General features: G+C 45.0%; 1 protein-coding gene across 2 annotated transcripts in view; it reads left to right on the top strand.

The window, feature by feature from the left end:
* The first annotated feature begins 3,795 nt into the window (after positions 1 to 3,795).
* The window catches only part of LOC126259185 (protein TANC2), a 565,490-nt gene continuing 542,724 nt past the window's right edge, over positions 3,796 to 26,561 (top strand). Inside the window, exon 1 of one of the 2 annotated variants that reach the window (XM_049955764.1) lies at positions 3,796 to 3,982. In XM_049955764.1, the coding sequence (XP_049811721.1) occupies positions 3,895 to 3,982 (88 nt within the window). In that variant the 5' untranslated portion in view covers positions 3,796 to 3,894. The remainder of the gene's footprint in view (positions 3,983 to 26,561) is intronic. The other variant, XM_049955766.1, reaches the window with a different exon arrangement.

Here is a 26,561-nt window from a genome sequence, read left to right on the forward strand (position 1 = left end):
GATGCGACCATCGTGATGCTGTACACAAAACCTGGATTCATCCGAAAAGATGACGTTTTGCCATTCGTGCACCCAGGTTCGTCGTTGAGTTCACCATCGCAGGCGCTCCTCTCTGTGATGCAGCGTGAAGGGTAACCGCAGCCATGGTCTCGGAGCTGATAGTCCATGCTGCTGCAAACGTCGTCGAACTGTTCGTGCAGATGGTTGTTGTCTAGAAAACGTTCCCACCTTTTGACTCAGGGATCGAGACGTAGCTGCACGATCCGTAGCAGCCATGCGGATAAGATGCCTGTTATCTCGACTGATAGTGATACGAGGCCGTTGGGATCCAGCACGGAGTTCCGTTTTACCCTCCTGAAGCCACCGGTTCCATATTCTGCTAACAGTCTTTGGATCTCGACCAACGCGAACAGCAATGTCGCGATACGATAAACCGCAATCGCGATAGGCTACAATCCGACCTTTATCAAAGTCGGAAACGTGATGGTACGCATTTCTCGTCCTTACACGAGGCATCCCAATAACGTTTCACCAGGCAACGCCAGTCAACTGGTGTTTCTGTATGAGAAATCGGTTGGAAACCTTCCTCATGTCAGCACATTGTAGCTGTCGCCACCGGCGCCAACCCTGTGTGAATGCTCTGAAAAGCTAATCATTTGCATATCACAGCATCTTCTTCCTGTCGGCAAAATATCACGTCTGTAGCACGTTATCTTCGTGGCGTAGCAATTTTAATGGCTAGTTGTGTATTAACAGTGACAGTAAAACACCAAAAATAACTGGTACTACAAAACCGACAGCACCGCCCTGGCGCTCTCTGACTGCTACCGCAAAGCAGAAGCGCTGCTCAGTCGCTGTTGGAGTACTAATTATTCCTCGTGTTTTACTGTTCCTGTTGATACATATCGGTAAAATCAGTATCGCTCTAGACTAAACAGGTTGCGCTCTAACGAATGGTCACGTAAAATTCTGATTTAAAAACCATTTTGTTTGAAACGGGAAGCGGACAGACGCATTCCGTCGACACTGAACGTCGCGTGAAACATGTGATGCACAGCATTTGTGTGGGCAGACGAAATTGCAAATATCTGCCGATACGCCAGAGAAAATACGCCTGACAACACTTGGGAGAGACACCTGGTATATAAGGAAAGTAATTGCGCTACTGCTACTGAGATGTGTGCAGTTGCACTCAAATGCTGATCACTTTCATACCAGAGCAAGTAGTAGACGTCATGCCAATTTGAAACTTGTTGCGTTCTTCGTAGTGCTATAATTTTTATGGCCAGAAATGTAGGATCTCCGAACATGCATCTCTCTATTTCTCGCTAAACATCCCTTAGTTTTTTTCTGTTTTGCAAGTAAAAGATCATGTCATCCAAAAAAAAAAAAAAGGAATTTCTATCGATGCAAACATATCATATCAGCTACATCGGAAGAATAAATTCGAAAACTCTGTTTAATTTACCAAAAGCGTTTCTGGCTACCTACAGTCACGGTTTATTTCTTTTTCGCTTCACCCAGTCAGCTGCCCTGAATTTCAAAACTCATAAATTGCTTCTATTACTCAGTAACTTTTATTTGATATGTTCATTACATATTAATCTTACTGTTATTATCAGGCGTGCGTTCAAATTCGGTGTCTTAAGTGGATCCATTAGTTTAAGTTTATTTATAGTTGAGAAATACCTTGTACTGTGGTAAGGTTGCCTTATATTATAAAGAAATTTAAGGGGTTTTGTTGTTGGCATATAGGAAAATACAGATCGCTTTCTTGCGTACGTTAGAGACTGATCAAAACAGAGCGAAACACCCTCCTCCTCACTCTTTACCGTAGTTCGCAGGCGATGTCCGTCGAATAGCAGGCATTGGTCTAAGCAGTAGGGACACACTGATTGAAACACCTCGTTGTAGAAACTTGCTTCCTAACATCCTTAAAGCACGGCCGTTCTCTCTCATTTTCTGCTTGCACTTTTTATGTTTGGAAATTCAAAAATGGTTCAAATGGCTCTGAGCACTATGGGACTTAACATTTGAGGTCATCAGTCCCCTAGAACTTAGAACTACTTAAACCTAACTAAGCTAAGGACATCACACACATCTATGCCCGAGGCTGGATTCGAACCTGCAACCGTAGCAGTCGCACGCTTCCGGACTGAAGTGCCTAGAACTGCTCGGCCACCGCGGCCGGCTCTTTGGAAGTGTTCTGAGCCGTCAGTTTTGTTGCACTGATCTATCATCACCTCACATCTTTAGGACTTCCAAATAAGTACAACATATCAGTGGCTGCTCAGTTCGTACATTCGCATTCACAGTCGCTTATAAGTTATGAACATCTAGATATACTTCACACAATACTATGATAGCACAAAATGCTCATGAAGAAGCTTCTTCTGTTAAGCAGTACATTCGGAGGAAACCCAAAGTTGACAGCGACAATGTGGCTATACACATGATTGTCACCTGCAATAAGAACACTAGCACGAATGTCATTGTGGAGCTACAATGCATCTAGACAAAATGTGAACGAAAACTAGTTCGTTATACAGCTGGTATCCTGTCCTAACTGTAAACCGGTACACAGAATAGATGGAAGGACTACAAGATTTGCACTAAACGTGTAATGTGGTCCTAAGAGTGCTTTCATTATAGTCTCTTACGTTTGGTGGTACACCTGGAGATCGGTGTAATCTAGATTGTCTTCCTCAGTTTTGAAACATAAGTGATGCTCTGCAACGTCTTGTCCAGCTATTTGGTGGTCATGACGTTCATGCTGAAGGAAAATGGTGAAAGTACACTGAGGTCATGGGATAGTGGTACGCACATGTACGGACGGCGTTAGTATAAAAGGTATAAAAGGACAGTGCATTGGCGGAGCTGTCATTTGTACTCAGGTGGGCGGTTCTAGGCGCTTCAGTCAGGAACCGCGCGACTGCTACGGTCGCAGGTTCGAATCCTGCCTCGGGCATGGATGTGTGTGATGTCCTTAGGTTAGTTAGGTTTAAGTAGTTCTAAGTCTAGGGGACTGCTGACCTCCGATGTTAAGTCCCATAGTACTTAGAGCCATTCAAAATTTTGTCATGCTGGTCTCTTCTCGTGCTGTCTGTAAACCATGCCTGTAACCTTGCATATAACACGTGAAAGAGGCAACATTTGCCACCCTACATTTTGATGACCACACAGCCAAAAAAAAAATATTTAGGTACCTGAAATTGCTCTATGGCCCATACTGCACGATATTGCGGGCGGAAATCGAATCATTTAGAAAATTTTTAGGAGCTGTCGACCCAAGGCCAAAGAAGACCATCATGCTGTGTCGGTATTCGTACTAATGCGTACAATTTCTGTAGATGCAGTAGGTCTCTCTCCTTCGTCATATTGTCGTTCAGGCCTCAGTCACCAAGGTAACCATGTTACACACAGCACTGGATGCCAGTTATAGTGCATCGTGCATAACTATTGGAGGAGCAACCGCAGCTGCTTAACAGCGCAGGGGTTCGACTTCACGCACTACCGAGATACGAAGTCGTGAGAGCGAGCGGTCATGAATGGTGGTGGCTCCCACGCAAGAGCAGGCGGGCAAAGCGGTCGGCAGCGGGAACGCCGCGGATAACTGTTTTAGTGAATGGTGGCGCGCTGATGCCTCCTCCCTACTCCCAAGACGCCGAAGTAGGTCTCCTCGGCTCCGGGCACCGGGGCCTACAACTCGGCTCGCGTCGGTCCCCCTCGGCAGAGCTCGGCCCGGCGGCGTCTTCTACAGGCAGGGCGGCTGACTGGAGCGGCGCAGTCGTGGCGTGGGTGTCGTAGTGTGTGGTCGCGAGTGCGAGGCGTCTGCTTGTCGGCCATGTGGCACGGCCTAGTGATCGCGCGCCAGTGAGAGCACCAGCAGGTGTCATGCCGTCTGAGAGGCAAGCGCTGCCCGGCGGGCCCACCGCCGAAGAGGAGGACGCCGAAGCCGCCTTCTGGGCGTCCACTGAAGCCGGTGAGTACACAAACAACGCACGGCGCAGAGCCCCGAGCAACCAGAGGCGGGAAGCGGGCGGCTGGAGGCGGAGCCGCGGAGGACGCTACTGCGCTGCCGGCCGGCGTCCAGAAGTCTCATGGAGTTGCCACCACTGTGCGTGTATATACGTCTGCCGCCCAAAACGATACTTTGACGACCGTGGTCAACATCCAGTTTTAACACAACACCATGCTTCTGAGTAACTGATGTTCGTCCCGTTGACTGTTGATGCCCATGATTCCAAAACATATCTTAAAATGTACTGTATTTTAAACGATATCGTCATCGGAGATTTCAGCCAAACATGTTGAAAAGTGTCCTTAGCAACGTTTATGGGTGATTTACAGCTTCCTCAGCCTACATTAAACGATTTGGTTAACCGCTAACCTGTGAGGGAGGTGGTCAATTTGTGTGCAGTGTCAGGTAAAGAATTAGCCGAGCACGCTAAAACAGGAATACGCTTGTCGTGTGATAGTATCGGAGGCAACATACGATGATGATAGGAGAATGAGCATCGTCTCATTCTGGCGGATGGTGAAAGAACTGAACCCTATGGCGCTTTTATGAACCAATCTAACATTCATCCAACTGATTTTGGGAAATTTGCTGGGACAGGTAACAGTGTCTGGCGGTTGACAATTGACATATAAGGCATCCCCTGGCGGAAAACGGTCGAACTTCGACCACAGTTATTCTCCTGGCGATATCTTGTGTCCATTTTTCTGGTTTACAAGAGCAGCATTTACTGAATAATTTGCCAACACAGTTCACTTTTTGCCGGACCGAGACTCGAATTCGGGGCCTTTGCCTTCGCGGGCAAGTGTTCTACTTGCCCGCAAAGGGTAAAAGGTCCCGAGTTCGAGTCTCGGTCCGGCGCACAGTTTTAATCTGCCAGGAAGTTTCATACCAGCGCACACTCCGCTGCAGAGCGAAAATTTCATTCTGGAAACAGTTTATTTTCTTATGGTCCTAGTGTGTCGCTCTTAGTATGTGGCACCGCCCACTTCGATAGAGTTTCTTGCAAGGTAAACTTTCGCAAGTGAATCATTACAGTACTCGTTGCCTGATACGGTGATTTTCAGTATTCATTAATTTTGAAAAGCTTCACTGTGTCTTCATATCTGCACAAGATATGTCTAAAGATGTGTGCAGAACATAATTCTAATAGTGAATCAGTGCATCTGTTCGTTCCTACAAAGAACAAAATTATTTTGTTATGGAGAATAAAGACTATTCTCTCACTACTTTAAATTGTGGTCTATAGCTTGGTTTTTGGCTGGAACCAGCAGAAGTTCTGTCTCACCCCCACCACGGTACACCTCCTTTGATCGTAATACCGTGAGGTTGACTGTCACGAAGTCTTTTACTCTGTCGTGAACAAAATGACAATCAGAATGACTTTCTAAAGTGCTGTCTAGTTCCTCAGTCGATATGACAGAAAACTCGGGGTACACGAAACAAGATCCCCTTGCCGTGACATGCTTCCTGTTTGTTCCTCGCAGCAATACAACTCGTCGATGCAGTTCCAAATTTGAAGGGGAGGAATTTTCTTTGCAGCGTCAGGCACAGACGAGTTTAGCACACACACACATTCGTATTACAAACCCACTCAGATGTATCATCGAAGCTCTGGAGAATGTTTCGTTGAAATAGTAGTTGAGTAATCAACTAATACTTCGGCACGTGGGAAACTTATTGGCATCCATTTGTCACACGTAATAGTGCACCTACCTATACCGTAAGAAACATAATGGCTGTTAAATAGCGTTTGCCACAAATAAAATCGGGGAAAGTAATTTGTTTGGGTAATTCCGACAGAGAGACGAATCTCTCTACTTGTATGTGGAACATATAAATAAAGTCAAATACTCAACTAGCCGAAGATTAGTTCTGCACTGTAGAGCTGTACTACATACAATTTTGTTTACTGCCTCCGATCCAAGGTAATTAAACAGCGTTCAGTTTAGCACACACAAAACGCTGTTGAAAGTTAAGTACCAGATAGCTCCTAGAATCCAACCTTGAAAATATGGACTGAGACACGCTGTGTTGTTCAGACCCCATCATAGCTGCTATGACGGAATAACTGTGTTCTTCCTAAATAACTCCAGGTAAAGGACAGAATAGTCATCTAAACAAAGTTACGTGCAACAGTTACCAGTTCTGCCTTTGGCGAGAATGCTGAGGTAAGAGACGGTACACCAAACGAAACAGGAGACAAACGACAGTTAGTCTTTCTCAAGTACGTTCGTGACTTCAGAGCAACATACATCTGACGTATCTCGAGGTCGACAGGTAATTTCGAAAGTATGCTAACCTAACACCATAAGAGTAGCTGTGTTCTGAAAAACTTGACAGCTTCGTTTTTTGTAGCGAGGACAGCCGCTAGTGTGCTGAAACGCTACAGCCTTGAGAAAACGCGGATGCTATGTCGCCCAGCGCTGGTTGTTTCAGACAGAACACCCAGGCGCCCGGAAATGTAAACATCGGCGTTATCTGTAGCCACGCCCACATTCGCATCGGTGTTCACTTGTGACATATCGCACTGTGACAGATTCAGTACCGGTGATGTTGGTTCTCAAGCTGGTCACAGTGCCAGGCGTCTTTGCTTCAAATTTTACTCCTTCTGTGAGTGGTCCACTTTGCCGCTTGCAACATCAGTAGAAACTTGTTACCGTTTCTTTGCTTAATCACAATTTTCAAAATCTGCTTCGTCACATCAGTTCAAGCCGAAATTATTATGCTATACGCTACAGTAAAGGAACAAATGAATTTTAACTATACATGCATTTTCTACTTCTTATTTTTCGAATTTAAAAAATGGTTCAAATGGCTCTGAGCACCATGCGACCCAACTTCTGAGGTCATCAGTCGCCTAGAACCTAGAACTAATTAAACCTAACTAACCTAAGGACATCACACACATCCATGCCCGAGGCAGGATTCGAACCCGCGACCGTAGCGGTCGCTCGGTTCCAGACTGTAGCGCCCAGAACCGCACGGCCACTCCGGTCGGCTTTTCGAATTTATCGCACTTTATGCATAAGATTGTTGGTCACGGCAGCTTTGGCCGGCGTTTGTGACTTTCTTGATGTTTCGTCAACACAGTTGAATGGCATTGTCAAAGATTCACCCTCCATTGCTGGTGGCGGACTGACGTATCCAGTAGTGGATGGTGAACCTTTAACATTGGCAGTTAAGTGAAATGACCGCATAAAACGAATAGTAGGAAAAGTAGATGCCAGACTGAGATTCATAGAAAGATCTTAAGTAAATGTAATTCACCCACTAAAGAGGTGGCTTGCAAGGCGCTTGCTCGACCGATTCTTGACTGCTGTTGATCAGTCTATGAAAATAACCAGGTAGGACTAATAAAGAGATAGAGAAGATCCCAAGAAGAGCGGCGTATTTCGTCTCTGGACCGTTTTGTCGGCGCGGGAGCGTTACAGAGATGCACAACAAACTCCAATGCAGACGCTACATGAAAGGTGTAGTGCACCGTGAAGAGGCTTACTGTTGAGCCGCGTGGGATTAGCCGAGCGGTCAGGGGCGCTACAGACATGGACGCGCGGCTGGTCCCGGCGGAGGTTCGAGTCCTCCCTCGGGCATGGGTGTGTGTGTTTGTCCTTAGGATAATTTAGGTTAAGTAGTGTGTAAGCTTAGGGACTGTTGACCTTAGCAGTTAAGTTCCACAAGATTTCACACACATTTGAACTTTTTTTTTTTTTTTTTTTGCTTACTGTGGAAATTTCGAGAGCGTTCTTTCCGGAAAGAGTCTGACAACATATTACTTCCGCCCACATACATCTCATGTTATTCAATCTGTATATTGAGCAAGCAAAAGAGGAAACAAAAGAACAGTTCGGAGTAGGTATTAAAATCCATGGAGAAGAAATAAAAACTTTGAGGTTCGCCGATGACATTGTAATTCTGTCAGAGACAGCAAAGGACTTGGAAGAGCAGTTGAACGGAATGGACAGTAGATCACATAACTGCTGAGGAGATATTGAATAGAATTGGGGAGAAGAGGAGCTTGTGGCACAACTTGACTAGTAGAAGGGATCGCTTGGTAGGACATATTCTGAGACATCGAGGGATCACAAATTTAGTATTAGAGGGCAGCGTGGAGGTTAAAAATTGTAGAGGGAGACCAAGAGATGAATACACTAAGTAGATTCAGAAGGATGTAGGCTCCAGTAGGTACTGGTAGATGAAGAAGCTTGCACAGCATAGAGTAGCATGGAGAGCTGCATCAAACCAGTCTCAGGACTGAAGACCACAACAACAACAACAACACTGACATCTCACGAAATGACCACGACGAGATAATTCGAGAAATCAGATCCAATACAGAGGCTTACCGACTCTCGTTCTTCCCACGCCCCATTCCCGAATTGAACAAAGAAGAGTGAATCACATAGTGGTGCCGGAAATACTCTCCGCCACATACCGACAGGTCACTTGTGGACTCCTTATGTAGTTATTGGCCAACTTCGACGGTATTCCTCAGCTTTGAAGCAAAGACTTCTTGATCTGAAGCATCTGGTGAGAAACACATTTATTATTTGCTTGCAACTAATTTGAAGCCGAGACATTTTGACTGAGGTTACGGTTCGCGGTTTAGAAACTTCTTTGCTAGGACACTGCTGCCCCCCTGGAGGCTGCGGCAGCTTCGCATCTTCGCAGCTCTCTCGGGCCCTCCCGCTGTTTACGCTCTGGTTACGCCAGCCCACGGCCGGTATCAATCATCATCGGTACAAGTGGCGGCTTCGGGCGGCCACCGGTTCCCCGACTGCTTTCTCCATTGTACCCGCTTTTGGAGAAAGCGTTCCGTAACAGGCGAAACAACTGGTCGAGCGAGGAAGGGGTTGCGACCTTCCCCTCGGGAAGTCTGTACTAGCTCTACAGCTTCCCGTCCATTTCCGCGTAAGCATTTGCACCGTGTCAGGGCGTTTGTCGAGTAGGTTGAGAAAGCTATTGTTTACGTTTCTGAAGGCCATCACCTCCTCACTGCAGTCTGTCACCGAACGTGGTGGCACAGTGATTAGCACACTGCACTGGAGAGGATGACGGTTCACACCCGCATCCTCCTAGCCTTATTAGGTTTTTTGTGATTCCGCTAGATCGTCCCAGGCAAAAGCCTGGATGGTTACTTTGAAATGATACGGCCATTTCCTTCTCTATCCTTAAAACATTGCGGGCTTCTGCTGCGTCTCTAATGACCTCATTGTCGACGGGACGTTGAACCCTAATCTTTCTTCCTTCATTCAATCTGCCACCATTCAATGAGGTAGCACATTGGCAAAGATGTACGTCGAGAACCCGGCTGCCAATCCCTACCTCGACATCTTAATTTAAATGTTCAGATTCTTCTGTTGAGGCAGGACAGTTCCTCCGAAGAGGATTCCCATTTGCTTTCTTCACGTCTTGCGTTATTTAAGCGTTTGTTTGTATTTACCTTTATGTTGTCACATTCTTTCTGCCTCCCTTAAACCGCTATTTGCAAGTTCCATTATCATTCCATCAGCAGGTAATCAGTTGGATTCTCGTTGCATAGAACGATTTTCGTCATCCTGATTTTCTCTGCAAGAGAAAACTGCCAAAGTGATTGTGATCAGTTGCATTGCCCTATTCCTACCCTAGTTTACAAATATTTCTACGATTTTTATTATTTTTCTGTAAAGAGATAGTGGCAACAGAAACAGTTCCGTTAAGAGTGATCAGTCACTTCATCAAGAGCAATAGATTGCCAGACACACTCTATAGCCTTTACAACATGAACAAAATACAGTATACGGGAGAGTTCTATACGATCGGTGAATTTTTTGACTGCCTCACTTTCCGATTTCACTTGATCATTACTTCCCATACAGGATGTCTCAGTTGGAATGGTCAGTATTCAGCGACATGACGGGAACAATCATTCGAAGAAGAAAAGTCAGGTAAACAAGGGTTCTAAAACGCATACTTTAAAAGCTATGAGCACTTGTTCGGTAGAGAGATATGCTTCACGTTATCGAAGATAAACAAGTGCTCATAACCCATAAGCTATGCATTTTAGAGACTATTTTGCTTCGAATGATTATTCCCGCCGTAGCTGAATAGCGAGCATTCCTCCTGCGACACATTGTATACGTCAGTACTAGTAAAGCAGACGTGCGACATGTACCGAAGCGAACATAGTATTGCAGTATGTTTTTCTTCCTCTTTTTCAATTCGCATAAGGTCCGCGAGCATCATAACTGTCGGTGCAGTGAACCACTAATATTATAGCTTAATTAATATCTGTTGTGTCTCTTCTGTGGTGTACTTCGTGTGATGAATTTGCTAAGAGATTTAAGATTCGTTTCTGCTCAGAAAGGCAAAACCTTTCTGTAAAACTGATAAACGATTACTTGCTTTCCATAATGATATTTGCAATTACTCCTCGAATTTTGTCATTTCCTTCGTCACTGGGGTCTTGCTCGCTACACACATAATCTTGCTTGCTGATGCTGGTTAAGTATTTAAGGAGACCGAACAGCTAAGGATATCAGTCTCCTATTCACACCCGAGGACAGAAGCAGTGTACCCAGTCTGTCTGGGTATAGAGTAAATTCCGTGAGAAAGTGTATTAAATGTTTGCATAGCGTGTATCTGAGGCGGAACATGGAAACCATGCCGGTACTCACCTACTGCGACGTGGGAAACCATCTAAAAACACCTAGTCGTTAATTCGCTGGTCGGATTGAATCCGAGGCCAGCATATCCCCCCGTTCCTGAAGAGATCGCTTAAGATTCGCGGTTACGCTGGCGGATAATGTTGCCCGTTCTGCACGTTTTGTATTACCGCGACATTTGTCGTTTTTTAAATCTGTGTGAACTTCACCGATAGAAATTCCGCAGGTTTTTCAGGAATATTTGCTGAGTATTTTAGTATAAGAGACCTATGTATGGTCTCCGGTGACTCGTTACAGAGTAATTACATTGTGTTTGATTTATTACGTCCGTGTATCATTGTATCTTTGTTGCACTGGAAATATCTGCACATCAGTGCAAATATCATCGGTATGTGCTGTTTTTATGATTTGGAAATGAACTTGTTCTACTCCCGTACGGTATTCACTGATAATAGAACCGTCCAGTTTACTCTTCGCTCTCAAGTTGCATTCAGTACTGCTCCGTTCTGTCTCGGTTTTCTTCTTTTTTTTCTTTCTTTTCTTGTGGTGTTTGTTTCATGCTCACAGCGATAGCAGTTGGACACGTTTACTGAAGAAGAATTGGTCGATATGCAACTCGTGAATAGGTGATGAGAGGACAACACCATGACGCTATGTTAGGCTGTTCTCGCTGCGATGTCAACATCACAGAACCTTTGCAAAGGAGGGTTGTGTATTCTGCGTTTTGGTAATTAGATATTACAGATTTTATCATTGTTGAGAAGCTATTCTGACAGAGACAATGGTAATTGGAGCAGCAACGAAAAAATCGTAAATGCGTTATTTGTTAATGATCCCCAGATTCCATGGATCCCTTTTACCAAAATATTCAGAGAATATCCTTAAAAACTTACGAAAATTTATCTGTGGAATTCGATGATACCCCGTATACAACTAGTCTGCATCATGAAAAGACCCATGCTCGTGGTGGTTGGGGTGCTTTGTTCTCTTCCATTCATTGATATGTGGCAGTGATAGAGTTGTAAAATTACCGTAGGCTACCGTTAGTAAGTGGAGACTGCGGTAGTTTTCCTAGTAGCCTTGGTCATTTAAGATTGAAACGCCTTACCTGTACGTTAGGTGTGTTGCATATTTATTGGGCGTACCTCGTGATCATTTTAGGTGCGTATGCGATCAGAGCCTTACTAGATTCCCTAGAAACCGGAAGCGGTGAACTGTCTAGAAACTTAGTGACGATATACAAAGGACATTTTTGTTCTACAGAGTTATCAAACTGTCTGTTCTTAAACATTGAGACTATTTGTAGCAGAACTGAAATTATCAATGTTTAATCGAGCTTTTATTCGAAAATTGTTGATTTCTGACGTGAAAGAAAGTGTTGTTGTAGTAAAAATAAAAAAAAATATCGTTTAGTGCTAGGAAACGCAATTTCCTCGGAAACAAAAAAAACTGTTAAACTTAAAACAACCGCAAAAAACGTGTCACGCATCGCTTCAACACCTCGTCGAACTTACATAAAACATGTTTCTGTTACTGCTAAACAACTTTCGCACTTACCAACAACAACAGTTTCATGTGCACAAAATAATAATTATGCAAATTTTGATGTGATTGTGTATGTAAACTGCATTTGCATCAAAAGTGATTGCTTTGGTTACACAAAAGCGCCGAGGTACCAAGACCAGCTAATTCTTTGTACTTTGCGATAATGTCTTCTCTGCTGCTATAAGAACCTTGCACCCAGCAGTTTCCAGGCGCCATATTTGTTTAAAAATATGACAGTATACATGTGTTGCGTTATGACAGCGAAAGGAACCTGTGACCACTGGAGGTACTCTATCTTACTTATTTTATGTTTACCGTTAGACATAAGTTTAATTTTTTGTCAGAAGAAACCCAAAAACATGTTCTGAAATAGTGTCTTGTTTCTCCATTAGACAATGCCACAAGTTCCTCCAAAAAATCGTAACACAACACACACACACAAATGTCGTACCAACTAATGTAAATCCACCTGATGATGGAGGTTTAAACCTTTGAAACGCGTCGTGGAGATAAATAAAACGGTGACTGGTAACAGTAAACTTGTTGTTTCATTTAATGTCAATAACAATCACGGTAAAGCAGGTGTTGACAGATGTGAAAATTACCGAACTATCAGTTTAATAAGTCACAGCTGCAAAATACTAACGCGAATTCTTTACAGACGAATGGAAAAACTGATAGAAGCCGACCTCGGGGAAGATCAGTTCCGAATCCGTAGAAATATTGGAATACGTGAGGCAATACTGACCCTGCTACTTACCTTAGAAGAAAGATTAAGGAAAGGCAAACCTACGTTTCTAGCATTTGTAGACTTAGAGAAAGCTTTTGACAATGTTAATTGGAATACTCTCTTTCAAATTCTGAAAGGTGGCAGGGGTAAAATACAGGGAGTGAAAGGCTATTTACAATTTGTACAGAAAGCAGATGGCAGTTATAAGAGTCGAGGGGTATGAAAGGAAAGCATTGGTTGGGAAGGGAGTGAGACAGGGTTGTAGCCTATCTCCGATGTTATTCAATCTGTATATTGAGCAAGCAGTAAAGGAAACAAAAGAAAAATTCGGAGTAGGAATTAAAATCCATGGAGAAGAAATAAAAACTTTGAGGTTCGCCGATGACATTGTAATTCTGTCAGAGACAGCAAAGGACTTGGAAGAGCAGTTGAACGGAATGGACAGTGTCTTGAAAGGAGGATATAAGATGAACATCAACAAAAGCAAAACGAGGATAATGGAATGTAGTCGTACTAGGTCGGGTGATGCTGAGGGAATTAGATTAGGAAATGAGACACTTAAAGTAGTAAATAAGGTTTGCTATTTGGGGAGCAAAATAACTGATGATGGTTGAAGTAGAGAGGATATAAAAAGTAGACTGGCAATGGCAAGGAAAGCGTTTCTGAAGAAGAAAAATTTGTTAACATCGAGTATAGATTTAAATGTCAGTAAGTCGTTTCTGAAAGTATTTGTATGGAGTGTAGCCATGTGTGGAAGTGAAACATGGACGTTAAATAGTTTGGACAAGAAGAGAATAGAAGCTTTCGAAATGTGGTGCTACAGAAGAATGCTGGAGATTAGATGGGTAGATCACGTAACTAATGAGGAAGTATTGAATAGAATTGGGGAGAAGAGGAGTTTGTGGCACAACTTGACTAGAGGAAGGGATCCGTTGGTAGGACATGTTCTGAGACATCGAGGGATCACCAATTTAGTACTGGATGGCAGCGTGGAGTGTAAAAATCGTAGAGGGAGACCTAGAGATGAATACACTAAGCAGATTCAGAAGGATGTAGGCTGCAGTAGTTACTGGGAGATGAAGAAGCTTGCACAGGATAGAGTAGCATGGAGAGCTGCATGAAACTAGTCTCAGAACTGAAGACCACAACAACAACAACAAAGCCTAACCTGAAATGTTCGCATTTAAAATAATTCTTGTTACTTACAAAACGCAATTTATATATTGTAATATTGCAGCTCTAATTTGCGTGCAAAACAAACAAACGTAAGTCGTCGGCTCACAGTTTCTCTCTCAAATATTCATTTATGTTTCTTTCCCTGCCAATGCTGCGGTAATACTGGCATTTACTACGTCATTTATGTACTGTACCTAGCGAGGTGGCGCATTGGTTTGCACACTGGACTCGCATTCGGGAAGACGACGGTTCAAACCGGCGTCCGGCCGTCCTGATCTAGGTTTTCCGTGGTTCCTCTAATCAGGCAAATGCCGGGATGGCTCCTTTCAAAGGGCACGGCCGACTTCGTTCCACATCCTTCCCTAACCCGATGGGATCGACGACCTCGTTCTTTGGCCCCCCCCTCCCTCGAATCAACCAACCAAAGCTACAGAGTCGTAGTCTTGGTAAAGGGTAACCCTAGGTGGTACTGACAGTCTCCTCTGCTCGTACGGGTACCGTAAAAGTGTCCGGCCTGCAACTGCCCGCCGTACTGCAGCCAGGCGCCAGTGCGGGCTGTGCAGCGTGCGCCAGCGAGAGCCGGCCGGCCTGTGTTGTAGCGGGCAGCGGCAGCGGCAGCGGCAGCGGGCGTTGACTCTGCGGCCACGGACTCCGCCCGCCGGCGGCTACTGCTGCGCCAGCTACGGCGCGTCGCTCATCGCGCCCGCCTCATTCACTTTACGTCCCGGCCCCATTCAGAGCGCCCACTCGCATCTTCAAGCACCTCCTCCAGGTATTACGGGCCGCTCCGGCGGCTCAATACATTTCCTGTACCAGTCGGTCGAGATGACAGCCGAGACTCGATAGCCCAAGTGATAACGCTGATGGGGCTGTTATAACTCCTGACAGGGCCTAACGTGGCTTCTGAAGCCCATAGAGAGTTACACAGGAAGAATTAGAATGTGTCAGTTAACAACACGAACACTTTTGAGTGAATCTTGAATGTATAAGTCAGCAGCGTCGTGGACGCTGTAATGCCAACTAACACCGTGTTCACGTGGGCAGGGTTGACGGTCACTATGAATCTGTCAGGAAGTTTCATTACAAGCGTTGAAACGTCCCCTTTGAAAAACTTAATGAATTACTGTGCTGATAAACTTCTTACATTATTTGCTTTTCAGACAGCTGAGCAAAACTGAACGCACTCAGACATTTCGCTCTTTACCTGTTCTGGTCAACACTAAACTGACACACAATACTTTTAGCGCAACGCAATCTGACTTTCAAAAATCCCTACAAAAGAATGGCCCTGACTAACATTAACGCCGGCCGCAGTGGCCAAGCGGTTGTAGGCGCTACAGTCCGGAACCGCGCGACCGCTACGGTCGCGGGTTCGAATCCTGCCTCGGGCATGGATGTGTGTGATGTCCTTAGGTTAGTTAGGTTTAAGTAGTTCTAAGTTCTAGGGGACTTATGACCTCAGCAGTTGAGTCCCACAGTGCTCGGAGCCATTTGAACCATTTTGAACTAACATTAACCTATACCTTTCACAAATCAGTTACCTCACAAAAATCTTCGTTACTCGAACTACTGCAATACAGCGAGCGCCACTACTGCCAGCTAAATAAAAGATTCAAACTACTGAAGGCACTAACGACTGATAGGCATAGTAAGCAAATGAAAGATTTTGATAGAGAACAAACAATGTATTTACCTTAATAGTGTTCAAAAGTCATAATATATATAGCAGTTCATGACATCCTGTCTTACAAATGTACTGTCTCTGACGGACACACGTCCAGATCATCCGCTCTCAAAAATTCGCCATCTCACTTCCCCACATCCACCACTGCGGGCGGCTCACCTCCAACTGCGCAACACTACGCGCTGTTAACATCCAGCTGCCCAACACTACAATGGCAGACAACAATGCAAACTAGCCACAGATTGCACACAGCACAGCCACTGATTTTCATACAGAGCGCTACGTGGCGTTACCAATAAGAAAACCTAAACAGCCTACTTACAGTGTGCACATCGATTCTGATTCATTTCGGAAACAGTGCATAGGCTGTGGCTGAGCCCTTTCCGCCTTGGCCATTCTCCTAGGATTACCAACACAGCAAGGAATGTATGCAGTAGGCAAAACACGTGAAGTGTTGACCGAGTGACGCTTTGTACCTAGTCACGAGTCCTGCATTACTGGTACGAGTATTGAACACTTGCCTCAAATCAAAACTGTGTGCCCGATCAGAAGTGGATCCAGAGGGTCGGCACGTTACTAATGAACACCACACACCGAGGCGACAAAAGTCTTTGGATAGCAATAAGCATTTGTACAAATGGCTGTAGTATCGCTTACACTACGTATAAAAGGGCACTGGCGGAGCTGTTATTCGTAGTCAGGCGATTCATATGAAAAGGTTACCGACATTATTATGGCCACGCGACGGGAATTAGCACACTTTGAATGCGGAATGGCAGTTGCATCTAGACGCATGGAACATTCTATTTCGGAAATTGGTAGGGAATTCAATATTCCGAAAACCACAGTATCAAGAGTGTGCCGAGAATACCACATTTCAGGCATTACCTCTTACCACGGACAATGCAGTGACCGACGGCATTTACTTAACCAACGAGAGCAGCGGCGTTTGCGACCGTGTAGGACACCAATAAAACTGTGCTAAGACAGTGATGGAAAAGCTGTGATACTTTAAAGTGGTCATCCCTGACAACTAGAGTCCTTCACGTATGGAATCCGTTGGAGTGCTAACAGACAGCGCTAACAGACGGCGCGAAATAAACGCAGAAATCCATGTGGGGCGCACGATTAACGTATCCGTTAGAACAGAGCAGCCAAGTTTGGTTTCAATAGGCTACGGCAGCAGACGACTGATGCGAATCCCTGCAGCGCCTCTCCTGGGCTCGTGACCTAATCGGTTGGACCCTAGACGACTGGAAAACCGTGGCCTGGTCAGATGGGTCCCGATTTCATTTGGTGAGAGCTGATGGTAGGTATGGGTTGGGTTGTGTGGGGGAAGAGACCAAACAGCGGGGTCGTCGGTCTCATCGGATTAGGGAAGGACGGGGAACGAAGACGGAAGTGCCCTTTCAAAGGAGCCATCCCGGCATTTGCCTGGAGCGATTTAGGGAAATCACGAAAAACCTAAATCAGGATGGCCGGACGAGTTATTGAACCGTCGTCTGGTGACCTCAGATGTTTAGTGCTCAGAGCCATTTGAACCTTTTTTTATTTCCAAAGTCCTTCCTAACTATTTTTGTTTTGTCTAGATTCGGAAACACGAAGTTCCTTGCTCCAAGATGACTTACTTCTTGGAAAATGGAGTTCTTTGGCAAACTTTATGAGAAAGTTTTCTTGCAAGACTAGAGCTTGTGTCGGTGGAGGTGAATAATGCCGAACATAAGGTGGACTGTAAGAGGAGGACAGATGCCATGTATTAAAAGTAAATAAATAAATAAATAAATAGAGAAAAGACAATGCTGTTGGTAGGGCACGGTTCACGAAAGGCACGAATAAGGAGTCTCTATCCGGCACAGAATTTCACCTCCTCACAAATGTACCTCGCAGAGTATACTCTGTTAGGAGCAAAACCAGGCATCTTCATACGACTATTGACTGCGAACGCCAACGGTACCATATTGGGTCCTGGCCCAGTATACAGCTTTAATCCATCATCAAGTTACAACCCGAGGCACATCTGCAGTTTGGGACTTCCGCCTATATAGTCACCAACCCACAGGAATAATTTTAAAACAACAATATTGTACGGCTTTGTCGTCTTCTCCCTGCTTTGTAAAAAACACTCTTCTCGGTGGCGGATCCCCCCGTCGGAGGTTCGAGTCCTCCATCGGGCACGGGTGTGTGTGTCGTCTGTAGCGTAAGTTAGTTTAAGTTAGATTAAGTAGTGCGTAAGCTTAGGGACCGATGACCTCAGCAGTTTGGTTCCATAAGACCTTACCATAAATTTCCAAAATTTCTCTCGCTGGCGCTTTTGTTTGGTATTTAGGTGTTATGTGTGAAGATAAGTCAAGCGCCCTGGAATTGCAAGACCAATAAAAAGTGAACCATTGGAAAGTACGTCAAAACCATGGCTAAAATAGGTACCGCAGTCTAGCAAGAACAGAAGTGTAAGAATAAGAGAAAAGCGACCAAGGACTGATAACTACTATAGCATGATGTCTGCTCATCAAAATAATAGGGAAAACAATCGGTAATTTTACTGAAGATGAATAGTGCTATATTAACCTCACATGATAAACAAGTCTGTGCACCCTTTACTCCAAATGCAGAACTAAAATTATTGAGAAGCAGATTTTAGAAGACACTTTACTGTAGCCCTGCCATCGGCCTTGCCGAAGTGGTAACACCGGTTCCCGTCAGATCACCAAAGTTTAGCGCTGTCGGGCTGGGCTAGCACTTGGATGGGTGACCATCCGGTCTGCCGAGTGCTGTTGGCAAGCGGGGTGTTCTCAGCCCTTGTGAGGCAAACTGAGGAGCTACTTGATTGAGAAGTAGCGGCTCAGGTCTCGGAAACTGACATACGGCCGGGAGAGCGGTGCGCTGACCACATGCCCCTCCATCTCCGCATTCAGTGACGCCTGTGGGCTGAGGATGACACGGCGGCCGGTCGGTACCGTTGGGCCTTCATGGCCTGTTCGGGAGGAGAGTTTACTGTCGCCTTGCTTAGATGCTGTTGTCATGACATGTGTTTTGTGTGGCCGAGCGGTTCTAGGCGCTGCAGTCTGGAGCCGCGCGACCGCTACGGTCGCAGGTTCGAATCCTGCCCCGGGCATGGATGTGTGTGATGTCCTTAGGTTAGTTAGGTTCAAGTAGTTCTAAGTTCTATGGGACTGATGACCTCAGATGTTAAGTCCCATAGTGCTCAGAGCCATTTGAACCATTTTTTGTGTTCTGGAAGTGGCAAATATGTGCTAGTAACACGGTACTTGGCTGTTAGACAGCAATAAAAGACAATTTGGCACTAATGGCATAGCAAAACATTGCTCAAAACAGTTAGGGGAACGTGACCTTGGGCCTCTGTCATACTCCACTGAGCAATAATTGAAGATCGGGTATGTTACCAAATTATACCTTTATCTTTCACGAATTAAGTATACAACAAAAAATCATTACATCCTCCATCGCATACATAAAAAGAACTGGAAGGTCCGACATGTCTGCGGAGGTCACCCTGAGGTATCCGTTCCCATTATTCAGTGAAAGCCCATGAGAGTTCTAGGAGAATCTGTGGTGGAACAGGGTGACCACGAACACGTCTGTCAGACATGTCCCACATATAGGCAGTGGAGTTTAGGTCGGGACTTACCGTCGGCCATTCCAGTATTTCAGTGTCCAGACGTCGCAAGAAATCCCTACTGACGCCCGCCCCATGGTCAAATGGTTCAAATGGTTGGCTCTGAGCACTATGCGACTTAACTTCTGAGGTCATCAGTCGCCTAGTACTTAGAACCAATTAAACCTAACTAACCTAAGGACATCACACACATCCATGCCAGAGGCAGAATTCGTACCTGCGACCGTAGCGGTCGCTCGGTTCCAGACTGTAGCGCCTAGAACCGCACGCGGGGTTGTCAGACAGGACGTCTGGGTCGTAAGATCCTTGCTCGTAACTCGTTCCTTACAGTCTGAACGGACACAGCGGCTACAGCGGCAGTGCCCTGGCAGTATCCGTACGACGCCGCATCGCTGAGGTGGCCGGATATCGGTCTTCACGTGGTGTTGTAATGAGTCGGCGACCTTGTAGAGCTCGCCTTATGTAATGAACCGTCTCCCTGCAGTGTGTCCACAACCTACGGATGACACCGGGAGAGGTATTGGCATGTACAACACCACAACCGAAAGTCCATCCGCTTCCGGTCAAACAGACCGCCCTTGCAGCTTGCGCTACATTAAGATTCCGCGTTTCATGTGCTTTGTTGAATACAACGTCCACAACTTACAACTGTCATCTGTGTTCCTACTGACAATGTCATGCATAACACAGCCAATAGATGGAGAATGATTTTAATTGTTGCCTACACTGAAAGCGAAGATCTCAAACCACATGATAAGACCACAGCTGTCTGTATGACAGTAGATTTCACATACCAGACGTTGATACACGTGTGCCCAATTCTTTTGAACAGTGTAGATCCTCACAGTGGTTTAAAAAAGTGCGGATATTTCCCAGAGGGCCAAATCAGTTCGAAATGTGCGTCTGCAGCGTGTGTGTACAAAACAGCAGGCCGAGAACGCACCTCCTTATCTCGGTGTATAGAGGTCGATTCAGCAACTCTCGCTCTTATCAGTAATCCCGTCCAACTTCTCTGCTGTACCACTTCCCCTGTTCCAGCATCGTCATTGTGCTTCGTTCCCATAGCGCTGTTTTCGGCAACATGTTAACCTTGCAGGTATTTGAAGCATCAAAGTATTGTATGATACTTACTCTATACTATGTCAGAGTAAAGCAGGTTAGGCAGTAATTAATTTTATTCAACATCGTATTTTTGGTCATGATACAGCGTGTGGTATAGTAGTCCACCGTGTTGTTCAAGCCGGCCGCGGTGGCCATGTGGTTCTAGGCGCCTCAGTCCGGAACCGCGCGACTGCTACGGTCGCAGGTTCGAATCCTGCCTCGGGCATCGATGTGTGTGATGTCCTTAGGTTAGTTAGGTTTAATTAGTTCTGAGTTCTAGGGGACTGATGACCTCAGCAGTTAAATCCCATAGTGCGCAGAGACATTTGAACCATTTTGTGAACACTGGTAGATAAATATATGAGTTGAACACGTCCGAAAGAACGACACGATTTTTATCCAGCCGCTACTATGAATTGAGACACAAAGGAAACATAGGCATAATGGGCAATGGGCACAACGTTAGTAATGTGTGAATTGTGGTGTCACCGCCAGACACCACACTTGCTAGGTGGTAGCCTTTAAATCGGCCGCGGTCCATTAGTATAAGTCGGACCCGCGTGTCGCCACTGTCAGTAATTGCAGACCGAGCGCCACCACACGGCAGGTCTAGAGAGACGTCCTGGCACTCGCCCCAGTTGTACAGTCGACTTTGCCTGAGATGGATTACTGACAAATACGCTCTCATTTGCCGAGACGATAGTTAGCATAGCCTTCAGCTACATTTGCTACGTCCTAGCAAGGCGCCGTATTCAATTGATATTAAGATTCTATTAATGTATCATCAAGAGCGATGTTCTACAAATGTGGATTAAAGTTAAGTATTCCAGAAGCTACGTACTTTTCTTTATAGCATTCATTACGTGTCCTGTTTCAGACCTCACGCCAGCCTGCGTGAGTTTGAGCGCGTGCCTTTCGGCTTCCTCTCATTGTGTCTAGGCTGTCTTGTCTAGACACAACATGAATAAGTTGAGAATTTGGGTTTAACAGGACGTGAGCTAGGGTAGTACGTGCACCTGCAGTGACCACTGTGTCCGGATGGCTTAGTGGTCAGAGCGTCTGCCTAGTAAGCTGGGTTCGAATCCTGGCCCGGCACAAATTTTCAACTTTCCCCATTGATTTCAATCGATGACAATGTTTCTAATTCCTTTGTGGCTTAATTTATAGTGGCTGCTGCATCAAAATCGTGTCTGTTCTTTCGTACATGTTCGAAAGAAATGACACCACATACATATAACTAAGGTGAGGAGTTGCACAACAGGCTCTAACTCTTACAGGAATCGGCAAAATGTCGCGAATAATGAGCATAATGGGCAAGGGGCACTACATTCGTAGTATAGGGATAAGATGATAGTTTGGGACTGGCGGGAAGTGTGCTAGGGGAGTCCATGCAGTTGGCGATGACCATTGTGTCTGGATGGCTTAGTGATCAGAGTATATGCCTAGTAAGTGGGAGACCTAGCTCTAATCCCAGACCGGCACAAATTTTCAGCTTTCCCCATTGATTTCAATCGGTGCCCACACGCAGCGATAGTTTGTAATTTCTTTGTATCTGACTGGTAGACATGTCCAATAATCACGCATATGAACCATGTATGTTACGTTAACCTTGCGACCCAATAATGCGAGCAAGAGATTACGCCATATGGCTGAGTATCAGAATTACATTTGACTTTCTCTCTGGAGTCGCACGGTGTAAAACAACGGAGCTCCAGACGGTTTTCAGTCGCCAGGAGCATTTTCTCCGGTTTTTCGGCAGATATTTGCAATTTCGCTCTTGCACCGCGCAGCTCGAGTCAGACCAAAAAAGTGCTGCTCTTTACGTCTTTCATACGAAGCCCATTGTCGACGGAAGTTATCGGTTTGTTTCCCCATTACAAACAAAATGATTTTTAAGTCGGCAATTCACGTGTCCATTCGATAGAGCCGTCCCAAATTAGTCTAGCGCGATATTCGGTGTATCGGTATGTATCAACAACGGCAGTAATACACGAAGGATAGCCAGTACTGAAGCAGCAACAGCACAGCGCTGCTACACACTGACTCCTCACCGCCATGCAGCAGCGCTGATCAGTCGCTGGTGGAGTACTGGTTATCATTCACGTTTTACTGTCTCTGGAAACACTTATCGAAAAGTCGTTCTCAATGCAGAGAAGTCTTCCGAAGTAAGAGTGATTTCAGGTGTGCCGCAGGGGAGTGTCGTAGGACCGTTGCTATTCACAATATGTATAATTGACCTTGTGGTTAACATCGGAAGTTCACTGAGTCTTTTTGCGGATGATGCTGTGGTATATCTAGAGGTTGTAACAATGGAAAATTGTTCTGAAATGCAGGAGGATCTGCAACGAATTGACGCATGGTCCAGGGAATGGCAATTGAATCTCAATGTAGACAAGTCTAATGTGCTGCGAATACATAGAAAGAGAGATCCTTTATCATTTAGCTACAATATAGCAGGTCAGCAACTGGAAGTAGCTAATTCCATAAATTATCTGGGAGTAGGCATTAGGAGTGATTTAAAATGGAATGACCATATAAAATTAATCGTCGGTAAAGCATATGCCAGACTGAGATTCATTGGAAGAATCCTAAGAAAATGCAGTCCGAATACAAAGGAAGTGGGTTACAGTAAACTTGTTCGCCCATTGCTTGAATACTGCTCACCGGTGTGGGATCCGTACGAGATAGGGTTGATAGAAGTGATAGAGAAGATCCAACGGAGAGCACCGCGCTTCGTTACAGGATCATTTAGCAATCGCGAAAGCGTTACGGAGATGATAGATAAATTCCAGTGGAAGACTCTGCAAGACAGGCGCTCAGTAGTTCGGTACGGGCTTTTGTTGAAATTTCGAGAACATACCTTCACCGAGGAGTCAAGCAGTATATTGCTCCCTCCTAAGTATATCTTGCGAAGAGACCATGAGGATAAAATCAGAGAGATTAGAGCCCACACAGAGGCATGCCGACAGTCTTTCTTTCCACGAACAATACGAGACTGGAATAGAAGGGAGAACCGATAGAGGTACTCAAAGTACCCCCCGCCACACACCTTCAGGTGGCTGTCGGAGTATGGATGTAGATGTAGATGAAGAAAAAACGAATATGACATTAGACTAATTTTGGACCATTCTATCGAAAGGACATGTATGCTTCTGCTTTAAAAATCATTTCGTTTGTAATGAGATAACAAACCGATGCTTTCCGTCGACACGGGGCTTCGCATGAAACACGTGATGAGCAGTACTGGCCTTGGCTCACTCGATCTGCACAGTGCAAGAACGAAATTGCAAATATCCGCCGAAACATCAGCGGGAATGCTCCAGTCGACTCTTAGGTGTGTGTCTGTGCCTGTGTGTGTGTGTGTGTGTGTGTGTGTGTGTGTGTGAGAGAGAGAGAGAGAGAGAGAGAGAGAGAGAGAGAGAGAGAGAGAAAGAAAGAAAGAAAGAGGTCTGTGTATGTAGACGAAGCCGCGGACAAAAGCTAGTTTTAAATAAATCTGCCTGATGAAGTATGATTTTGCGAAACCCACAATGACAGATAAACAAAAGTTCTCTCCAGAAGAGATTTTCTCCAGGATATCTCTTTGAGAACTCAGTAAGTTTGCTATACAAGATGTCAGCATCTCCCGGTCTTTCTGTGACAATGACGTCACTGTGGTACCACCTGGTAGAGACCTCACATAATTTAATAAATCCTGTAAACCATGGGAACATGAGTAGGAAGTCAGTTCGTATTTTGTCAAACAGTTCATGGTTATATTCAAGCACGTTAACAAACCTCCATCGTCTTCTCCCAATGATAATAGGATACTCGTTACCAGGTGTGTGAGGAGCTTCATGGATAGTTTCTTCACTTCGGCTTCCAGCATCGTCCACATCAAGGTTATCAATTCCACTATGTGTTCCATTTTCAGAATTCTGCAAACAAATTATCAAACATTTACTCATCATCTGCATCAGAATCGGAAACTGCACCAAGACAACCTCCACAACGTACACTACGAAATAGTGGGGTGTTTGCACAAAATGAGCACCAATAATTATATTTAGTTACAATGGGTGGTGCAAAGACACCTTCCACAACTTCCAAAGGATTAACAACTAGTGATATGTTGTCGACACAAAACATTTTATAAATTAGATCTCTGGGTCGTACAGAAAGCAATTCATTTACACACCGCTCACAAATATTTATTCTCCATCTTGAATTCTTCAAGTATGAATTATTGATCTTAATACAATAATACTGCACACTTATTTTGAAAACACTGTTAAAGAAATTGAAACGCTCTATTTCATATGAACATCACGCTCACTTAGAGTAAGAGGGGAAGTAAAAGGGGAGGCAGTTACAAAGTGAACGATGCACAGTGACAAAAAGAAAAAGCTAATTTCATCCACTGATACAAGACGGGCGTAGAACTGTTAAGTGCTACAGCCACAGATTGAGCGTGAATATTGTCAGCCGTTCAGTTTTTGCTGGGAGCGAGAAACCTCTAAGCGGCGCGCACGTCCAGCGCTTGAGAAACGAGGAAAATTTACAGCCCAGATTGCCGTCCATTTGTGGCTTCCACCTCCGGGCTTCCGTCATATTTCATTTTTGTTGCTTTCTTTTCCCGTGTCATTTGTTTTTCGTCCCTGTTATCGCCGACCACTTTCGTGTTCGTTGCCGGGGCAGAGCCGTTCACGCTTTCTCCAGAAAGGCCACAAGCGTCCGGCTAGCGTAAACAAGAACCTTTCTCCAAACGATCACCGCCTCTTGCTGCTCGAGAGCACATTTTTTTGCCCGTTGATTGCTCATAACGTAGAGAACATTATATCTCGACAAATCATTTCCGTTCCTCATTACTATACTTTCCTTCAGAAAGTGTTGGTGATTAATGGATCCAGCCGATTGCACAAGCGGACGCTGCGTTCCTACGCTACTTGTTCGGACCACCAATACAGACTGCTTCTACGTCTGCACCTACATACACATGCTCCGCAGTGACTGTCGGATGACCGTTCCCACTAATATTAGAGACTAGATGTCTTACTCCATTCACGTATAGAGTGATAAAAAAAGGATATGTTCTTCGAAAGGAAGGAAGGAAGACTGGGCATAACGCCCCGTCGACATCAACGTCATTAGAGGCGGAACACAAGCTCGGTTCGTGGCAAGGATGGAGAAGAAAACCGACCGTGCCCTTTCAAAGGAATCGTCCTGCCACTTGCCTGGAGCGATTTAGCGAAATCATGGAATACCTAAATCTGGATAGCCGGACGCGGTTTGAACCGTCATCCTCTCGAATGCGAGTCCAGTGTGCTAGCCACTGCTCCACTTCACTCGGTAATATGTTCTTCGATTCTCACATTGAAAACCCTTATCTTATTCTCATGATCTCTACACGCGATACAAGATGAAAAGCTGTCAAATTACCAAACAGACTTTTCGGAACACCTCTTCTCTTAATTTAACCGATAAAGTTTTGCCGGAAGAACGTCGACTTTCTTCCAAATATCCCCAATTAAGTTTCGTGCGTGGTATACCAACCTGCTACGGTTATAGCAGGGTATGGAATCCTTATCAAGCAGGCACACACATACTGAAGCAGCATTCCAGGATTAAACACACTAGTTCCTTGTATACTGTTTCCTTTAAAGATATACCAAACATCTTCAGAACCCTCCAAGTCTTGCTTTCGCATCTCCTAATTCCGATTAACTTCTCATGGTCGGGGTTTGTTGTTATGTAGAATTTCTTAAAGGACACCATATTCGCCTTTGACTGTAGAAATTATTTATTTCACAAATGCAATTTCGGCCTTTAGGCCATTTTCAAATGGAAGTGCAAAATGTTTTGCTTACACGTATCGGAAGATTTTAAAGTCGGGCACGTGCTGAAGCAAAATCTTTGCAGTACCACTTGAAAAATGACCCAAAGGCCGAAACTGCAATTGTTAAATAAATGATTTCTGCAGTCAACGGCGAATATGGTGTCCTTCAAACCATTTCCTATTTCTGATTTCAAATGTACGTCTCATTTCGTAT

This window comes from Schistocerca nitens, chromosome 5 (assembly GCF_023898315.1).
Source record: "Schistocerca nitens isolate TAMUIC-IGC-003100 chromosome 5, iqSchNite1.1, whole genome shotgun sequence".
NCBI classification, from domain to species: Eukaryota; Metazoa; Arthropoda; class Insecta; order Orthoptera; family Acrididae; genus Schistocerca; species Schistocerca nitens.